Here is an 18,187-nt window from a genome sequence, read left to right as displayed (position 1 = left end):
CCCCATTTACTGTAAACGCCCTGCACCACCCACACCCAAAGTGCTTTCTCTAGGGCAGTCCTGGGTGGCGGCAGATTTTGAGGAAGGAACATCTCCAAGTCTTGGTCCTTGAATCTCCTCCATCAATGGCTCAGCCCCCACCTCAGCAGCTTCTCAGAAAGGCTACGGCTTCCAATGGCAACTGGAAAAAGCAGTGTGGTTGGAGGGCCAAGAGATTTTGTAGGAACTTCCATTTGGATCCTCAGAGGCCACCTGGGACTGACCAACTGCTCACATTAGGAAGACGAAGTCTCCATTTCAAGTGTCACAGCTAGCAAAGCCACAAGCCAACCCCGCACCAGGGGCCGAATGCCAAGGACGTGCCAAACCCCCCAAAGGTAGGTGGGATTTGCTTTCATTTTTCTGTCTTCAAATATGCTGCTTTGCTTGGCACACTGGCCCTGGAGGAGAGGGGGTGGCTCCCCCGTAGCCTGCAGTTATGGAATAAGAATGATCTAGCTGAAGCCTCTTTAACGACAGGACAGTTAGGGCAGCAGTGTGCTCCTCCAGAGGATGAACCAGAGGCCCGACGTGGGCTGGCACGTGCGGTTTCTGACCCTCTGTACCGGCTGCTTGTCGAGGTGGGGCGCCCCCGCCCATCACAGTCGAAAGCAACTCAGCAAGGAGGTCTGTTTCTAACTCTTTCTGTAGAAATGATTCCACACTTGCAGAAGAGTTGCAAGGATAGTACAAAGAACAGTTCTATATGTCTACATTCCTATCTGTATCTACGTACGTTTTTTCCTGAAACTTCTGAGAGTACGGTATATACACGATGGTACACATTTCCTAAACATCTTCTTATACACAGATACAATGCTTTTTATCTGTAGCCTCGTGTCAGTGGACCCTATGATGTCCTTTGGAGGTAGAAAGCCATCTTCCAGGACAGGAAGCTGAGGCCCAGGGACGTCAGACACCTCGGCTGTGGCTGGAGGCCCGGTCATGTGTGCTAAGGCTGGTTTGAGGCCGGGTCTGCCTGATGCCCCCACGGCTCATGCCAGGGGAGCCAGTCCCACGCCACACCCTCTCCTTGGGGGTAGGGGTGTGTGTGTGCTTAGCATTGGCTTTTGGAGAAGGCACAGGGACTTTCTGTGGGGACGGCTTCCCTGCAGCTACTCTGAGTGGCCGCCCTCACCCAACTGGCCTACAGCCCTTGCTGAGGCCAGCTCCCTGCCGGGCACCTTTTGGAAGAGGCTGGAAGTCTGAGGACGGTGCCAAGGTCTGGGAAGTGAAAAAGGTTTTTGTTTTTCCCTGGTTTCTACATAAACAGCCCCAGTCAGCACATGGCCCCGGGGCCGGGAGGAAAACCACCCCAGCCTCAGTCTGGGGAAACCCAAGCCTGGTGCCCGTGGCCTTGATTTACCACCCAGGACAAGGCGACTCTGTGTGGCCTGGAGGCCAGGGTTTGCGGCGTCACTTCTCAGCCCAAACTGGTCAAGTTAGACATGATTTTACTCCTCCAGGGGGAGAGGGGCCCATCTCAAAGGGTAAAATTCACTGCTGTTCAGAGAGGCCAGCCCAGACTGACTGGCTGGTGAAGGGAGGGGAACAAAGGGCAGGGGAACTCCCAGGCAGGTGGGTGCGGGGTGGGGGCGACTGGGAGCGTCCACATGGGCAGCATCTTTTTGTTGAGCTTCCTGAAAGACAGAGGCCTGACCTGGTCTTGCCCCTAGATCAGCTTCTCCTCTGACTCAAACTGCAGCTCCCCCGCACCCCCCAGTCAGGTTCTAGGGGATTCCAGGCCAACACTGCTGCTCTGAGGCCCCAAGCTGTCCATCCCCTCTGGCCGATAGGCCCCAAGCACTTTCCAGGGAGACGCCACTCTGGTGTAAAGACTTGGGGTCCTGCCTGGAGCCCGGCAGCTACCCAGCTCTCTCTGGTCAAACAGGAGGACTGAGCAACAGCCCAGAAACCACACCTGGCTCTGCACACCAGCCGTGCTCTCCCGTGGCTACGCCGTTCTCCCTCCTGCCCACTGTTCTCTCTTGCCCTGTCTGCCAGGCGTAAGCCTTTCTGGAGATGCTAGGAGGGCAGAACCTTTCCTGGGGCTCTTACAGGTTCATAACCAAGATTCAGAGGGGACCTGCTCTCAAGGAACCCACAGAGCAAGGAAGACAAACACAAGGCGAGCGACTCGGGGGAAGAACAGAGTCCCTACTGTTCTGCCCTGTGCACCATACCGGGAGTCAGCCCCAAGAGCATGGTAGCAATGGAACGTGCTCGAGAACGTGCAGGCCACTATGAAATGAAGATGAGAGGCCCTTTATTCTGCCATTACTAGGAGTTCCGGGATGGTGGCAGCAGAGCACGAACCCAGCGAGGGCTCTGCTGAACACGGGCCTCATATCCCGGAAGCTGGCCCTGCTCCCGCCAGCTGCTGAGTGAGCTGTAGAAGGAGGCTGATGGAGTAGCAAGGTGCAGGTGACAAGCACAGAAACAGCCCAGCGAGGAGAGGCGGGGTAGGGCTGGGGAGGGAAGGCAGGACCACGGTCCTCCTCAGTGTGGAGCTCACGCTGGAGTTGGACCTGCTGGGCATCTCCCTCTGAGGAACCTGCAGAGAGTCGGGTTGCCCCTTCTGGGTTCTAACGTCCAGTCCAGGGTTCCCATTCCGTCCAGCTGCGGTACTTGTCCACGGCCAGAGGCAGGATGGAGTCACGACCAGCAGGCATGTGTCGCTGGAGGAGGGCCAGGCCTGGGGCGCCGCCATGGGAGGGGCGGCACTCACACCCAGAAATCCCAGCAGCCGCGCTGGGAAGACCCGGCCTGGGACTCCAGCAGGGGAGGGCGCCTCAGCATCCTGCCATAGCTGCCCCCAGCCAGCACCTGCCCTCCAGCCTCTGCGGCCTCAGGGAGGCCGCTCAGCTGGGCACTGGGGGCACCAGGAGGTGAGCAGAAGGGAGTTCTGTGTCCCATCCCCTCGCCTCTCCCGTCCCAGACCTCTCCATCAGGTGCCGTCCTCGTAGACGGGGCCAGCCTGTGGCCAAGTGCCAGAGGACCCACTTGTACAGGATAACTTGTCTTGCTCCTACTGCAAAAGGGTCCCCACAGATACGGAGCCTCCCATGGGGTCTCTGGCAGAAGCAGCTACTGGGTAAACGAGATGGAAACGCCAGCTTAGACAGGCAAAGGCCACCAGCAGAAACTCCACCTTCCAAGGACGCGTGCTTGCTATAAACGGCCCAGACCCATTTCTGAGAAGCACCGAGAGTCCCACAGGACATGTAATCTTGACGCTATCTCCCCGGTCAGCAGGATTACTGTAGGGAGGAAGGAACAAATTATTTATGGAGCGCTCCTCCTATGCCAGGCATGGCCACGAGCCCTCAGGTGTGTGTGCGTGTGTGCACGCATACGCTAGCTCACGTACAGTATGCGTGCACGGTGACGTATACACATCACGCGTGTAAGGCCCAGGGCCTGGCACACAGAGGTCCTCAGAGAATGCCCACTGCTCTCCACACCATCATTAATCAACTCCTCATTTCCTCTGCCTTGACCTAATTAGCCCTGAAGTTACGACAGGAAAGGAAACGGAGGCTCCGAGGAAATGATTTGCGCAAGGTCACACAGCCTGGTAATGACAAGCTACGGTTCAGTCCTAGGTCTCCTGCTTCAAAGCCCCCGTCCCCACCTCTGGGCCACTGGCCACGCAGGTGCAGCCCTCACAGCCCTTCCCCACCGCCCTCTATCCGATTCCCATGCCACTCCTTCCACAAGGCCATCCTCAGTCCTAGTTCCAGAATTAATTTTATCTGCTGTTACCTCTGATTCATTAAAATCAACAATGACAAAGTGAAGGAGGTTCTAAACCAATACTATCAGCACCTCCTAGTTAGCAGGCAGGGGCTAGGTGTGGACGCAGAGATGAATTCAACAGGATGTGGCTCTCCCTCAGAGGGGCCCAGCGTCTGGGCAAGGAGAGCAGAGGAGCTGGTCCCCAACACCCTCTGAGGCACGCGCCCCGTGACTGCAGGCTCCCACTCTGCCTCGATCTCAGGGTGGGGGCTGTCCTTTCCACCAGCTCCTCGCTCTACATCTCTGCTCCGCTCACCAGCTGCCTGACTTCTCTGTGCCTCAATGTTCTCAACTGTAAAACAGACTAACAGTGGTGCCTGCCCCCCCAGGGCTGCACTGCGCTAATAAATTCAACCAGCTAATTCTGTGAGTGCTCGTGCTGGATAAAGTTGGTTGGGTCACTCTTTAATCTTCCCCACGGGAGCCTAGGTGCACGTCCCTGAAGGTGATAAAGCCGGTTCGCATCTGTGCTTCCGTCCCAAAGCCTGGGGAGCAGAGAGGAAGAAGGGGGCTGCCACCCCCCCCAGCCCAGCAGACTCTAGACATGCTGCCACCGATTTTCCCCCGACCGCCCCACCTCCTGGCCGGGGAGGGCCCCGTCTTCCTGCTTTCATCAGCAAGGTGCGCAAAAGGAGCTTTGCGGGCTGCACTATTTGGGGAAAAAGCTGATGGTCGCAGTAGCAGCTGCTCTCTATTTCTGGGAACCTGCAAGGGCATTTCAAAGTGAAAGGAAACCTATGCCTTCAGCAGGTGCCCAAACGCGGCCACAAGGCTGGGTGCGTACCCGAGGGTGGGCTTTGCCAGAGACTCTGCACCAAGCCCAACCTAATTTCTCTATTTAAAAGAGAAAGAGAGAAAGAAAAAAAAAGGGGGGGGGGCAGCCGAGCATTAGCTTGCACGTGCCTGGGAAGTTGGGCAGGGCTGCTGGGTGGAGTCAAAGGAAGAAGAGGCCCCAGAGAAGGGGTGCAGATTCTTCCAGGGGTCTCCACGCCCCCTGTGGACCCCCACCCCGTGGGCGGTGTGTAGGGAGCAGCATGTGTGGGAAAGTCCGGAGGAGCTGGACACCAAGATAATGAAGGACCCCGCCCTCCCCAGGCCCCCTGCAGTGACCTTCCCAGAGGACAGATGAAGGGTGAAGGAGCCAGAACTCAGGCAACCTCCCTGCCGGCCACATTACTTCTGCCTGAAGAGCACCGTTCACCACCCAACACCCAGCCTCCCCATGCCCTCCTCCCTCGGCACGCAAATCCCTCCACCCGCAGGAACACAGCCCGTACACAAACATGTGCATGCCTGATGCAGGGGTGGGGGGCGCAGGACCTCCCTCTCGCTCGTAAACACGAGGTTCATTTATTAAGTGCCTCTCTGGCATTTCCTTTTTTGCCTTCATCCTACTTGTTTAATATTGCATTTGACATTCTCATTTTATAAATGGTAACAGAAGCAGAATGGATGGCTAAAATTAGCTTACGAGTAAGGAGGATGCTGCAAATAGGGTGGTGAACACAGAAGCCTAGTTAAATCCACCCACATCACCCAGCCCCTGCCCCCCACTTTCGGGCTGGTTCCCGATCAGCTCTTAGTCGTCAGTCTCCGGGCTGCGGAGGAGTGGCCCAAGGGAGGGGATGCGTGCCCACTCCTGGGGCACCCCTGCCAGGTGGCAGCACCCTATGCCAACCCTAGCTGGGGCCTCCGTGGACCATCTGGCCCAGCACCACAGCCCGAGAGGCCAACCCAGGACTCTCCTGCTCTCTCATCCTCCTGCCCCTGGCACCCCCAAAAGCCCCTGTTTTGCGGGTGAATCCCCCAGGTGTGCCCTGGGCTGAAGGTGGCAAGCCTGAGAGCTCACCAGGCTTTGCTTTTTGAAGTGGGGTTTTCGAAACTTCCCCAATGTAGGATTCAGCTGAAGGGCTGAGCTGGACTCCCTGGGACCTGGCAAATCCCATCAGCGCGGCCCCTTCTGCTCTGTTCTGCAGGATGTGCACCCACCTGCTCTCCTCCGGCCCACCTCCCAGCCAGAGCATGGTAAATACCCACCTCACACCCTCCTCCCTGCCCGGGTCTGCACCCCTGCATTTCACTGACTTGTCGTCTGTCCAGGACCCCCTTGCCCTAGGATTACACATTTGTTCAGTAAAAGGATTCTAGGAATAATGACAGTGATGATGACTAACAGTAACAGTAAAAAGGCCTATTGCCTTGACAGAGCATGCTATGGCTGGTAGAGCCTGGTCCCAAGTCCTAACTCCCAGCAGTCTCTGAGAGAGGTGCCATCCTTACCTGTCTGACCGAGGGGGAACCAAGCACAGGTGATGAGTAACCTGCGCAAGGTCACAAAGTCTAGCAATGAGTAGCCAGGCGTACTAGGGGGCATTCGGCAGCGAGGGACTTTGGGAACTCTCTTCTGGGAAGGCCTCTCGGGTTGACGGCACCCTGTTCTGACACTTCCTTCACTTCCCACCCACTCAGTGCCTGGGGTCCCCCTAAGAATGAAGGCGCTGCTACTTTCTGCAGGCTACTACCGCAAACTCCAGCATCTATTTGGGGCACCGCTGACCCTCTCTGCCTCACGCTAGTAACATGCTGACTCCGTAGTGGACGTGGGTGAGCTCTTGCCTAAAAGCCTTTCCTTGGGCCCCTTGAGATAAGCAGACTGCACCTGCTCTGAGCTACATCAGTATAGGCCAGGAGTTGAAACTGTGGCCCACAAGGCAAATCCAGCTGCTGCTTGTTTTTATAAATAAAGTTTTATGTGAACACAGCCACGTCCACCCACTTACTTATCATCAGTGGCTACGGTTTGCTCTATGATGGCAGAGTTGAGTAGTTGTGACAGAAACCTAGGGCCCTGAAAGCCTAAAATATTTATGTCTGGCCCTTTACAAAGTTTTTGGGCCCTTGGTTTAGGCCAAATGGAAGAAACTTGCAGGTACCAAGGGGGTTTTCAGGAGGGTGATTCCTTCAAGGCTACCAGATTATAGACTTTATACCAGAGCAATACAAGAGCTCCCAGGGACAAGAACCAAACCAGGGCCTTCAATAAGCTTCAAAGGACAGTGGCCACCATCCTTCCCATCTCAGAGGAGGAAACAGGTGCAGATAGGTGGGGTATTCACCTGGGCACAGGACAACCAGTGATGGATATGGGATTGAGGCTCAGGTCCACATGATCTAAAGCCCTGAGTGCCTCTAAATGACCCAGGAGCTCCTGTTCTGGGGACAAGGACATGAGCATGTTACTTGGAGGATCCAGCTCATCACCCCAGTGGATGTGCCTCAAACATCTTCAATCTGAGACCCTTGTCAGCGGGGGAGGGCATGCCAGCACCGGGGGTGTGGTGGGGGGTGGTCCTTGGCACGGACAGCTTGCTATGGCGGGGTGCAGTGGGGGAGGCCTGGTGCCATGCACACAAAGGGCGTGTGGGGTGGGGCTGAGAGCAGCAGACCGGCCTGGGGATCCCATGCCAGGCTGGCTCATCCAGCTCCATGCTCCTGGGGCCTCAGCCCTCACTCCGGGTCCCTTCCTTCGATACTTGATGATTTATGACCGACCCACAACTCCCACACCATCTCTCATTAGCAGCGATCCTTGCCTGGGGCTTCCCAGACTTTAAATGTGCACAGGCATCACTAGGGACTTGTCAAAATGCAGATTCTGATTCACTAGCTCTGGGGGTGGGGCCCGAGATTCTGCATTCCTAACGAGCTTGCAAAATGCTCAGCAAATTTCAAAAATCAGATCACCTCAATGGAACAAGGAAAAGGACTATTTAAAGGAGTCCTATAGAAATCCTTGTACAAAGCAAATAAAAACTCTATCTTCATCAGTCACACCAACCCAGGTTTTTCAGTTAGTGAGGTTTTGTCTAAGGTGGCAGCAGGGTAGAGTGGGAAGAACACTGGGTTGGAGCCAGAACACCACTGGTTCAAATCCCAGCTCTGCCACTTAGAACCGTGGACTGTGGAAGTCCCTTCACTGCTCTGAGCTCGAGAGCCCGCTCTGTAAAACGGGGCGATGACCACGTGCACGTGAAGGCCAACGTCCTGCTGTTGAGTCAGGGGTCAGAGGAGGTGCCCCTGTTCAGGCACCCCTCAGGCTGCACCCCACGTTCTCCACCAGCGAGGCTCTCCCCGACTCCATCTGAGGTGGGGACGAAACCAGGCCTCATTGGAAGCCCGGAGCAGGTCGGTGTCACTCCCGCCTCCCTCCCCGGGGCTGCGAGCTGGTGGGAGGCTGTGCCAGCTGGCGGCTCATCAAGCCCGCATCCCTGCTGCTGGCGGGGGGGGGGGGGGGGGGGGGGGCTGCTTCAATCAGGGGCCCGCGCTGGGGCTCGCAGAGTGGCCAGAGAGGAGGCCCTCTCTGGAGAGTCCCCAGGTGGCTCTGCAGCTGCATTTCTGTGTGTTTATTAATAAGGAGCCACATTTGCGCCTCACAATGACCCCCACCAAGATGGGGGAAGGGGCTGAGTCCTGGCTCTCCCGGCTTGGGCCCCGAGCTCAGGTGGCGGCCAGCTGCCCCCCTTACCTGTGGCTCACCTGCCTCTGGGGGAGAGGCCAGGAAATCTGTCATGGCCGACGGGGACCCCTTCTGCCCAAGCTTGGCCCTTCGCCCCAGCCGGGAATCTGGCCCCGAGTGAGCCCATCTCCTCTGCTCTGCTCTTAGGAGAACATGGGAGCCCCATGGGCCACGACACAGCCAACTGGGGGAGGGGGGCGGTCAGTGGTCTTGGAAGGCTGTGGCCCAGCGACATGACCTTTCAAGTCCCTTCCAGCCTCGAAGGGGTGCTGGCTTCCTGGGTACAAACGTGAGCTCTGGTGCTGCCCCTTGCTGAATGTTTGGCCCTGGACAAATTGCTTACGTTCTCTCTTTGCCTCACTTGCTTATCAGTAAAATGGGGGACAATAATCAGTACCTACATTAGAGCGTGTGTGATAGAAGAAAGAGATGCATATAGCGAGCTCTCAGCAGAGTATGTAGTTGGCACTAAAAAATGTGAGCTATTCGTGGGATCTCTGTAGGAGGGTGCCAGAGGGGTCTTTTGTGGCCCTCCCCCCTGCCGCCACCATCACCATGGAGGTGACCTCCTTAAGGGAGGGTCTGTATGGGAATGGGGGCAGGGCTGTGGTGATTCCAGTTTCCTGAGGGCAGCTACCCGGAGCCCCAGCAGGCAGAAGGGCTGGTGTCTGCTGCGGGCTCTCTTGGATGCTGGGGAAGGGCCCTCTTTTTTTTTTTTTTTTTTAAATGCCCAAGAGATTCACCAACCAAATTAGACGGGAAATGGCTTTGGGAATTATGATGCACCTCTCTGTCACATGGTCCCTCATGTAATCCTTTATTCATTCCACAATTATTTACCCAGGGCCCACTGAGTGCCAGCCAGAGGAGTACTGGATTAAGACGGAGAAGATTTGGATTCAAGTCCTATCTTCGTGACTCATCGGGGGCCAGACCTTTCTTATCTGTGAATACGAGAAAATGGTCGCTCCAGGCACATTCAGGGGCAGCACAGTAATCTGTCCCTGCAGAATTCGCGAGATTGCCAAGCTTCCAGGAGACGGGTCTTTACAGCTTCACAAGCAGTCCAGTTTACAAAACACTCCCCCGGACCTTCTAACAACCGTCCGGGTTTCTGCTTGGCAGTCTCTGCGTTCTCAGAGTCTTTCCAATCCTTCATTTGAATTCTGTCCATAGCATAGTTTAAATCCATTTCCTTTTCTGTGGGCCCTAGAAGTTGAAACCAGTATCACAGAATCCTCAGCAATTCCGGCTTCTTCAGAGGAGGACGGCGTGCTGGAGAGGCCCTTTCTGTGACGACGACATGGCCGATGGCAAGAGCTCACGGTCAAGCTCATAGTTATCAAGGTGCTTGGCCTTTGCTGCTGGTACCTCCCCCCGAGGCCCAGGGACCCCACCAGGTGGTCACCACGGGCCCCGTTATCCTGGAGCTTGGTGAGGCCTGGTGACCTTCCAATGGCCTCTTCCAGCACCTGGAATTTCCCCTTCAGAGCTGGTGACTGGTGGGTCAGGGCAGGGCACATGCAGGGACACCTCCAAAGCCTGTGTGTGGTCCTCACCACTCCGCGCTCACCCCTTCCTCTTGTCTACTTCCACTGTTGCTATACCCTTAAAGAACAAGTACCAGCCCCCGATTCAAAAGAAATCAGAAACCCTGCCACTATGAACAGTTACCTGCACGTGCCCCTGTCAGCCTCCAGCTGGCGGAAAAGAAGGTGACAACTGTGAAATGACTGGGGACCATGGCCACAAACCTCTCTGGCTTCAAGCCAGCCCATCCATGGGTTATCATCTTTCTGGGGCTGAAACTCTACCTTCTGATGGTCCCCCTATGTCATCTGGAGATTCACCCTCGCAGCCCCCAAGCTCAAAACAACGGTCTGTGTTGTTCATCGGATGAGCCAGGAAGCTCAAGACCTAGGTTCCTTTATTGCCTGGGGAGCCCTGGGGCAGATTCCCCTGGGCCTCAGTTTCCCCACTGGACCACCGAGGAGAATAAAGCTCTTTGTCACTTGTGCTTAAGGCTTGTGTCAAAGCCAGTCTGTAGCGAAGGGCTGCACGTATGGATTCGAGGCCGCACACAGCACAGTGTCTCGCCCGTCTGCACTGGGACTTCCTGATGAACCGTTAAGTCCTGGCAGGACGGGAATGGGGTCTGCCGGTGCTCTCAGAGGCCTCTTTCACTCTCCGATGCCCGGGCAGCCCTCAGTGGAGCCTGTCAGCAGCACGCCTGGCTAGGAGAAGCAAGGCCTCCGGGCACTGTGCTTATGTTTCCTTTTAAGCCCCCTGTCTCCCTAGTTTTAAAAATAGCAAGTAGCAATCTACCAAAAGAGAGAAGTACCAACTGGAAGGCACTGAATTGGGGGGCAGGGAAGGGGACGGTGGACAGTGCAGAGAATGCCGATGAAGGGGTCCTGTGTTATTCCTACACACTTATCTCCCTGGTACCATTTTAATGCCTGAGCTGACACCTCCAACCTACAGTATGCAAAGAAACAGCATTTTCATTTCAGATGCATATGATGGCTAGGAACAATATGAACAATATTATTTTAGTGCCCTGGGAAAAAATTAGCAAGTCAAATATTGAATCAGGCCTGCAGCACCACATGCTAAGCAGACTGCTTTGATCTTATCCCCACTAAAAGCTCTATGATTGAATTTAAAGTCAGTGAACACGTATCAAACCAATATATAATGCACATATGAACGCATGTTTCAGAAGCTGGGAATGTTTTGACTAAAGGGAGAAAATACCAGAGTTAACAGCTACAATTCAAACACAAATTTGCCCTCCCTTTCTCATGGGGCTGGAGGCTCTGCTGGCCAAATATTTTGGTCCCAAAGGGCCTGCTGATGGCTCCCAAAACACCTGCTGAGCTCCGATACTTCTGGAACCAACAAGGAAGGGGTTTCCCCCCACCGACTCAATTTGAAGGAGTTGGAGACCTCCAGCAAGCCAATGTGCGCGCTGTGTTCATGGTATGGCGCCCTCTGGTGGCCACTTTTCTGGGAGGCCTACCTGGCTCCCCCAGCTTGCAATGATCCAACCTCCTCCCTGTTGTGGGGGTCTTCCCAGAAAAAGGAGCTTTCAAGAGCCAAATGGGGGGATGGAAGAGGGTGCTCATGCGGGTAAAACCAGCTAGTTGATCGGAAGGGGAGAATGTTAATTACCCAGCAGGGCCCAAATGCAGAATGAATTTGGGTGGTAAACTTCCTACCCAGGAGATATTCCTCAAAAAGCCAAACCAAACAGCAAACTCGTGTCCTAAGCCGCAGGTCAGCGAATTATAACACCCAGGCCAAATGTGGTTCCCCTGCTGGCTTATGTACATGTACAGCCCAAGAGTCAAGAATGGTTTTTGTACTTTCAAATGGTAAAAATATAAATAAATAAATAAATATTTTACGACACGAGAATTACATGAGATTTCAGTGTCAGCGTCCATCCACACAGCTTTACGGAACCACAGCCGTATTTGTGCGGGATTGTCTGCGCACGCTTCCGCCGCGGCTTTGAGAGGCCGTGATCGTCAGCTGCGTGGCCTGTGAAGTTGAGAATATTTACGACTCGGCCCTTCCCTGAGAGTCTGTCAATGCTTGCCGTCCATGGGACCGAACCCTTAGAGTCTCGTCCCGGTGCCCACCCTGCCCAGCCTCTCGCGTACTGACGCGGGCTTTGGAAGTCTGCAAGACAAAGCTGTGCACACCGAGGGGAGGGGGGGCATTGCATGCACCGCAGCGCGACCCCTACAAACTTACCATTTTATTATTGATTTCATGGAAATGAATCTCACAGACTTTCTCCACAACATCTTCATTCTCAAACGTGACAAAGCCAAACCCTACAGGAAAAAGGAAAACAAAAAAACAAAAAAAACAAAAAACAAAAAACAGAGGGGGTGGTGAGTTCAGTTCTGGCCGGCCACATGTTTTTCTTTGATGTCCTGCAGCAGTGACAGGCTCCTGATCTGAGGGTAGGGGGCCGGATCCCTGGGAAGGGCCTCCAGGTTGAGGCAATGATTTCTAATTTGTACCGAGCACCCTTCCGACAGTGAGGCAAAGTTAATGATTTCACCCACATGCAGTGGGCGCTGTGTGGCTTACATCTGCCCCGAAGCAAACAAGAAATTTACTTGTCTGTTATTTACAAGGGTCGGAGCCCCGCGGCTCTCTGCGCAGAGGCAGGCGGGTGGGCCACCCTGAGTGGCGGCGGGGATCACCGCGGGGCCACGCGTGCCCTTTCCGCGCTGGAATGGCCAGCCCTTGGGGTCGGCCTCCAGACGGAGGCAGTTATTTGTCCTTTTCTTCCTGAATTACTTCCTCTAATACCTCATCAGGACATCCTGAGGCCTGGAAGAAACTATTAAAAGTTTCAGGCCTCTGTTCTACGCAGGCTTCCTTTTTCTACCGCTGCTTCCAAAGCGCTGCGGATCTGGGGCAGTTTAAGACTGTTTGATGCCTGCTGTCAGCCCGTCAGCCATCCACTGTATTTACTCGGCTGGAGACCGGCTTTGCTAGACAAGCTGTACTGAAGAATTGTGGCAGGCAACCGCTGCTCAGCATCCTGAGTTGCTCTCACTACCCTCCCGCCCCTCACTTTCTTCTCCTCCCGCCTGGGGCGGGGTTCCAGGACGCTGCCCCATCTGTGACCCCACTCAGTAAGCACTGCTTTAACACACAGACCCGCTCACAGGACCGCACGAACCCCATGAGGGAACACACGTGCAGCAGGTGCAGATAGCCCGATGGGGAGACAGCAGACCGGACTCTGCACTGATGAACTTATGTGGCATCCTGGGAAGCCCCTTCCCCACTCTGTGCCTCGAGCTTTGCACCTGTGGATTACGGTGGTGAGACTGACCACCCCTCAGGTTGCAGCCCCAATTGGGATTTGCAAGGCTCCCTGCTATGAACTAAAGGTTGTGTTCCACCCCCCATTCATATGTTGAAATCCTAACCCAATGTGATGGTGTCAGGAGGTGTGGCCTTGGGGAGGCGAGTAGGTCATGGGGGTGGCAGCCTCCTGCATGGGATTAGTGCCCTCAGGAAAGACAACAGAGAGAGTGAGCTTTCTCTCTCTGCTTTCTGCTGTGTGAGGACACAATGGAAACCATTCTACATGGGAAGGGGGCCTTCACCGAAACCCCGACCATACCGGCACCCTGACCTTGGACTTCCAGCCTCCAGAATGGTGAAAAATACATTCCTGTTGTTGATAAGGCTCCCAGTCTGTCCTTTGTAATAGCAGCTCAAATTGACCAAGATGCTACTGTCCCCAAAGACATGAACCTGGCCCCACGCAAACCTGGGCCCAACAGGAACACGAAAATCAGAATGGCTACTTTGTATTAGGATAGCGGTTCCCGTCAATAAGTAAAAAAAAAAAAAAAAAAATATACAGGTGTTTCCTCTTCGTGCTTCTGTGCCAAGTTTGGGTCCTGGAAACCCAGGGTGGAGAGAGAATCTCTCTGGTCCCTTCCATGTCTCTCCCCTCTGGCTTTCCCACCACCGTCTCTGAGGAACATCAGAGAACAGGCAGCTGATACCCTGAGCTCCTCCATCATTGCTCCTGCAGGGTCTAGAACATTCCTAGGGAGAGGAATGGAAATGGCCACTTGCCACTCTCAAACAATTTCCAGCAAAAGAGAGGGCTGGGACCAGCACACAAATGGCAGCCATGGTCTTCATTAGGATATGTGCTTTATTACCACACACCAAATAGGGGGCCCAACAACGCCATCCCCCAGGTTCCCTCTGTCTGGGCATCTCGTCCTCTTTGGCCCTTGGGGCCATCGACTACGTGTAGAGCTATAGGAGAGCCACACCCAGAGGCTGTCTCCACAACGTTTCTCTTTGGGCCTTGGCGTGCTGGCTCCCTATGCCCTCTTCAAAGGAGTGTGAAAACCATCAGGTAAGCCTCTCACCCAAGCAGGCACCCCATTAGCACACAGGGGATCACTTTGGTTAACCGCCTCCCTTCTGCCCACCATCCTAGAGCCCGGATCCTAGCTCAAGAAGGGATTAAGATGGGGTCTTTGTCTGGTTTTGGGATCAAGGTAATGGTGGCCTCATAAAACGAGTTTTTGGAAGTTTTCCTTCCATCTCTATTTTTTGGAACAGTTTCAGAAGAATTGGTATTAATTCTTCCTTAAATGTTTGGTAGAATTCCCCTGGGAAGCCATCTGGCCCTGGGCTTTTGTTTGTTGGGAGATTTTTGATGACTGCTTCAATTTCCTTAGTGGTTATAGGTCTGTTCAGGTTTTCTATTTCTTCCTGGTTCAGTTTTGGTAGTTGATACATCTCTAGGAATGCATCCATTTCTCCAGGTTATCTAATTTGCTGGCAGAGAGTTGCTCATATGTTCTTATAATTGTTTGTATTTCTTTGGTGTTGGTTGTGATCTCTCCTTTTTCATTCATGATTTTATTTATTTGGGTCATTTCTCTTTTCTTTTTGATAAGTCTGGCCAGGGGTTTATCAATCTTATTAATTCTTTCAAAGAACCAGCTCCTAGTTTCGTTGATCTGTTCTACTGTTCTTTTGGTTTTTATTTCATTGATTTCTGCTCTGATCTTTATTATTTCTCCTCTCCTGCTGGGTTTAGGCTTTATTGGCTGTCCTTTCTCCAGCTCCTTTAGGTGTAGGGTTAGGTTGTGTATTTGAGACCTTTCTTGTTTCTTGAGAAAGGCTTGTATTGCTATATACTTCCCTCTTAGGGCTGCCTTTGCTGTATCCCAAAGATTCTGAACAGTTGTGTTTTCATTTTCATTTGCAAATGACATATCAGATAAAGGGCTAGTACCCAAAATTTATAAAGAACTTATCAAACTCAACACCCAAAGAACCAATGATCCAATCAAGAAATGGGCAGAAGACATGAACAGACATTTTTCCAAAGAAGACATCCAAATGGCCAACAGACACATGAAAAACTGCTCAACATCGCTCGGCATCAGGGAAATCCAAATCAAAACCTCAATGAGATACCACCTCACACCAGTCAGAATGGCTAAAATTAACAAGTCAGGAAACGACAGATTTTGGTGAGGATGCGGAGAAAGGGGAACCCTCCTACACTGCTGGTGGGAATGCAAGCTGGTGCAGCCACTCTGGAAAACAGTATGGAGGTTCCTCAAAAAGTTGAAAACAGAGCTACCATACGATCCACCAACTGCACTACTGGGTATTTACCCCAAAGATACAAATGTAGGGATCCAAAGGGGTACGTGCACCCCGATGTTTACAGCAGCAATGTCCATAATAGCCAAACTATGGAAAAAGCCAAGATGTTCATCAAGAGATGAATGGATAAAGAAGATGTGGATCTTCATAATGGAATATTATGCAGCCATCAAAAGGAATGAAATCTTGCCATTTGCAACAATGTGGATGGAACTGGAGGGTATTATGCTGAGCGAAATAAGTCAATCAGAGAAAGACATGTATCATATGACCTCACTGATATGAGGAATTCTTAATCTACGAAACAAACTGAGGGTTGCTGGAGTGGTGGGGGGGTGGGAGGGATGGGGTGGCTGGGTGATAGACATTGGGGAGGGTATATGCTATGGTGAGCACTGTGAATTGTGTAAGACAGTTGAATCACAGACCTGTACCCCTAAAACAAATAATACATTATATGTTAAAAAAAAAAAGATAGCAGGAAGGGAAGAATGAAGGGGGGGAAATTGGAGGGGGAGACAAACCATAAGAGACGATGGACTCTGAGAAACAAACTGAGGGTTCTAGAGGGGAGGGGGGTGGGGAGATGGGTTAGCCTGGTGATGGGTATTAAAGAGGGCACGTATTGCATGGAGCACTGGGTGTTATATGCAAACAATGAATCATGGAACACTACATCAAAAACTAATACTTTAAGTGATTAACATAGTAAAAAAAAAACCTTCCCCCCCCCCCCAAAAAAGGGATTAAGATACCTTCAAAAGGTCCTCAGGGGAGGGAGGGGCAACACGGCCAAGGATGGGGGGTGGGAATCTGCTAGCACGGCTTCAAGGACAATGGCAGGGCTGGGTCCTCATTCACTCTGGGTCCCCAGGATGCACAGAGCCCCTAACACACAGAGAGGGCTGAGTGGCTGGTGGGGTCTGAGTATCTTGCTAATCCATCTGCACCACTGCCTCCCCTCAAGACTGACTCGGCCCTTCCTTCTGCATTTACAGGCTCCCACCCTGCTAGGCATCCTGGAGAACGCAAGAGATCAGCAAGACAATGTCCCGTTTCTGAAGCACTTGGCTCCCTGAGTGGCACAAGTCAGAGGTTCCCACTCAAGGACAGCGTCTGGGCCATACAGACCCCGCCCCGCCCTTCCCTCCAGCCTGCGGGTCGTCACCCTGAGATTCCTTTGTCTCTGAAGGTCACCTCTCTAGCCTGTATCTAAACCCAGTTAACACATGTATCCCTAAACAAGCCTGGACATGTTGGTACTCAGGGGAAACCTTACTGCTAATTAGGATGAGTGTAATGAGTTGAGCAGTAGCCCCCAAATGCTGAGTCCCCATCCTAACCCCTGGACCAGATGAATGTGACCTTGTTTGGAAAAAAGCATTTTTGCAAATGTAATGAAGTTAAGGATCTCAAGAATGAGGGCGGCTGGGATCCAATGACAGGTGTTCTTAGGAGAGAAAGGAGGGGGAAATTTGAGACCTAGAGGACAGAGAGGGGAGAGGACAGAGAGGGCCACAGCCACTAGCCCACTAGCCGAGGAACACCTGAGCCACCAGGAGAGCTGCAAGTGGCAAGGGAAGTGTCCCCGAGAACCTTCAGAGGGAGCGTGGCCCTACGGACACCTTGTTTTTGGACGTCCAGCCTCCAGAACTGTGAGAACACAAGTTTCTGTTGTTTGAAGCCACCCACCCAGTTTTTGGTAATTTATAACTGCAGCCCCGGGAAATAAGTACAGCAAGGTTATAGGGTTTCAGCCGCTCCCCCACGGACAGGTCACACATGACCTCCCCCAGCCAGGCCAAGCGTGTGCTCTGGTTAGAAGGCAGGAGAGTGTGGACAAATGAACCCAACCCGTCCGTGCCATCGGGAAATAACAGGAAGTCAGTGCCAGTCAAGGGCACCACTCCACGAGCCAGAGGACAGCCTGGCTGAGAGCCAGCTTGCTGCTGAGCACAGGTCCTTGATCCTGGAACAGTGCCCAGGGTAAGTCAAGTCACCATGGGGGTCACGAGTCGAGATGACCACCATGAAAGCTGCTTTCCTGGGGCAGCCCACGCCTTCCCAGTCTACTCTGCAGATCACCGTCTGAACTCCAGGCCCAGGATCATGCAGGACGCCCCGCTGCCCCAGTTTCTCACTCGGTGCCACGGCTCCAAGCTGGGAGCAGGTGTGACAGAGCTAGGAGACAGGAATCCAAATGCAGACTGTGCACCGGGAAGGGTGGGGGCAGGACTCGCCGCATCATTTTGAATTCTGACTCTGATGTTCTCCCTGCTGGTCCCTTCCCCTAACCTCACAGGACTCAAAATTTGAGTATCACAAAAAATGATTTTCCTGATCAAAGGAGAGAGCCTGGATTTCAAACCTATGTACCTTGGATGCATAACAATTCAGCGATGTCAAGACTCATTTGCAGTATTTTAAAGATCTACATCATTTCAACAGCCCTGTCTGTTTGGCCCGAATAGAGAAAACAAACTTGATTGTGTCTAAAATATTTATGTATTCCATTTGAGAAAGCAAAGAAACCATGAAACACTTAATTATCAATAAATGTTATTCCTTAACATATAATCATTTTTCCCTCAGAGGTGCATTATCATTTACAATGAATGAGTAACTCAGTGGAGAACCACCCCCAAGTAA

The 18,187-nt window shown here is 53.1% G+C and overlaps 1 protein-coding gene across 1 annotated transcript in view; it reads right to left on the bottom strand.

Moving 5' to 3' along the window:
* Nucleotides 1-18,187, bottom strand: part of MSI2 (musashi RNA binding protein 2) — a 382,942-nt gene that overhangs the window by 62,374 nt on the left and 302,381 nt on the right. The window contains exon 7 of the mRNA XM_032429243.1: nt 12,116-12,198. Within this exon, the coding sequence (XP_032285134.1) occupies nt 12,116-12,198 (83 nt within the window). The remainder of the gene's footprint in view (nt 1-12,115; nt 12,199-18,187) is intronic.

The sequence above is a fragment of the Phoca vitulina genome, unplaced genomic scaffold (assembly GCF_004348235.1).
Source record: "Phoca vitulina isolate PV1807 unplaced genomic scaffold, GSC_HSeal_1.0 scaffold40, whole genome shotgun sequence".
NCBI lineage: Eukaryota > Metazoa > Chordata > Mammalia > Carnivora > Phocidae > Phoca > Phoca vitulina.
The sequence above is the reverse complement of the archived record's forward strand: the minus strand, read 5'-3'. Positions and strand labels throughout refer to the sequence as shown.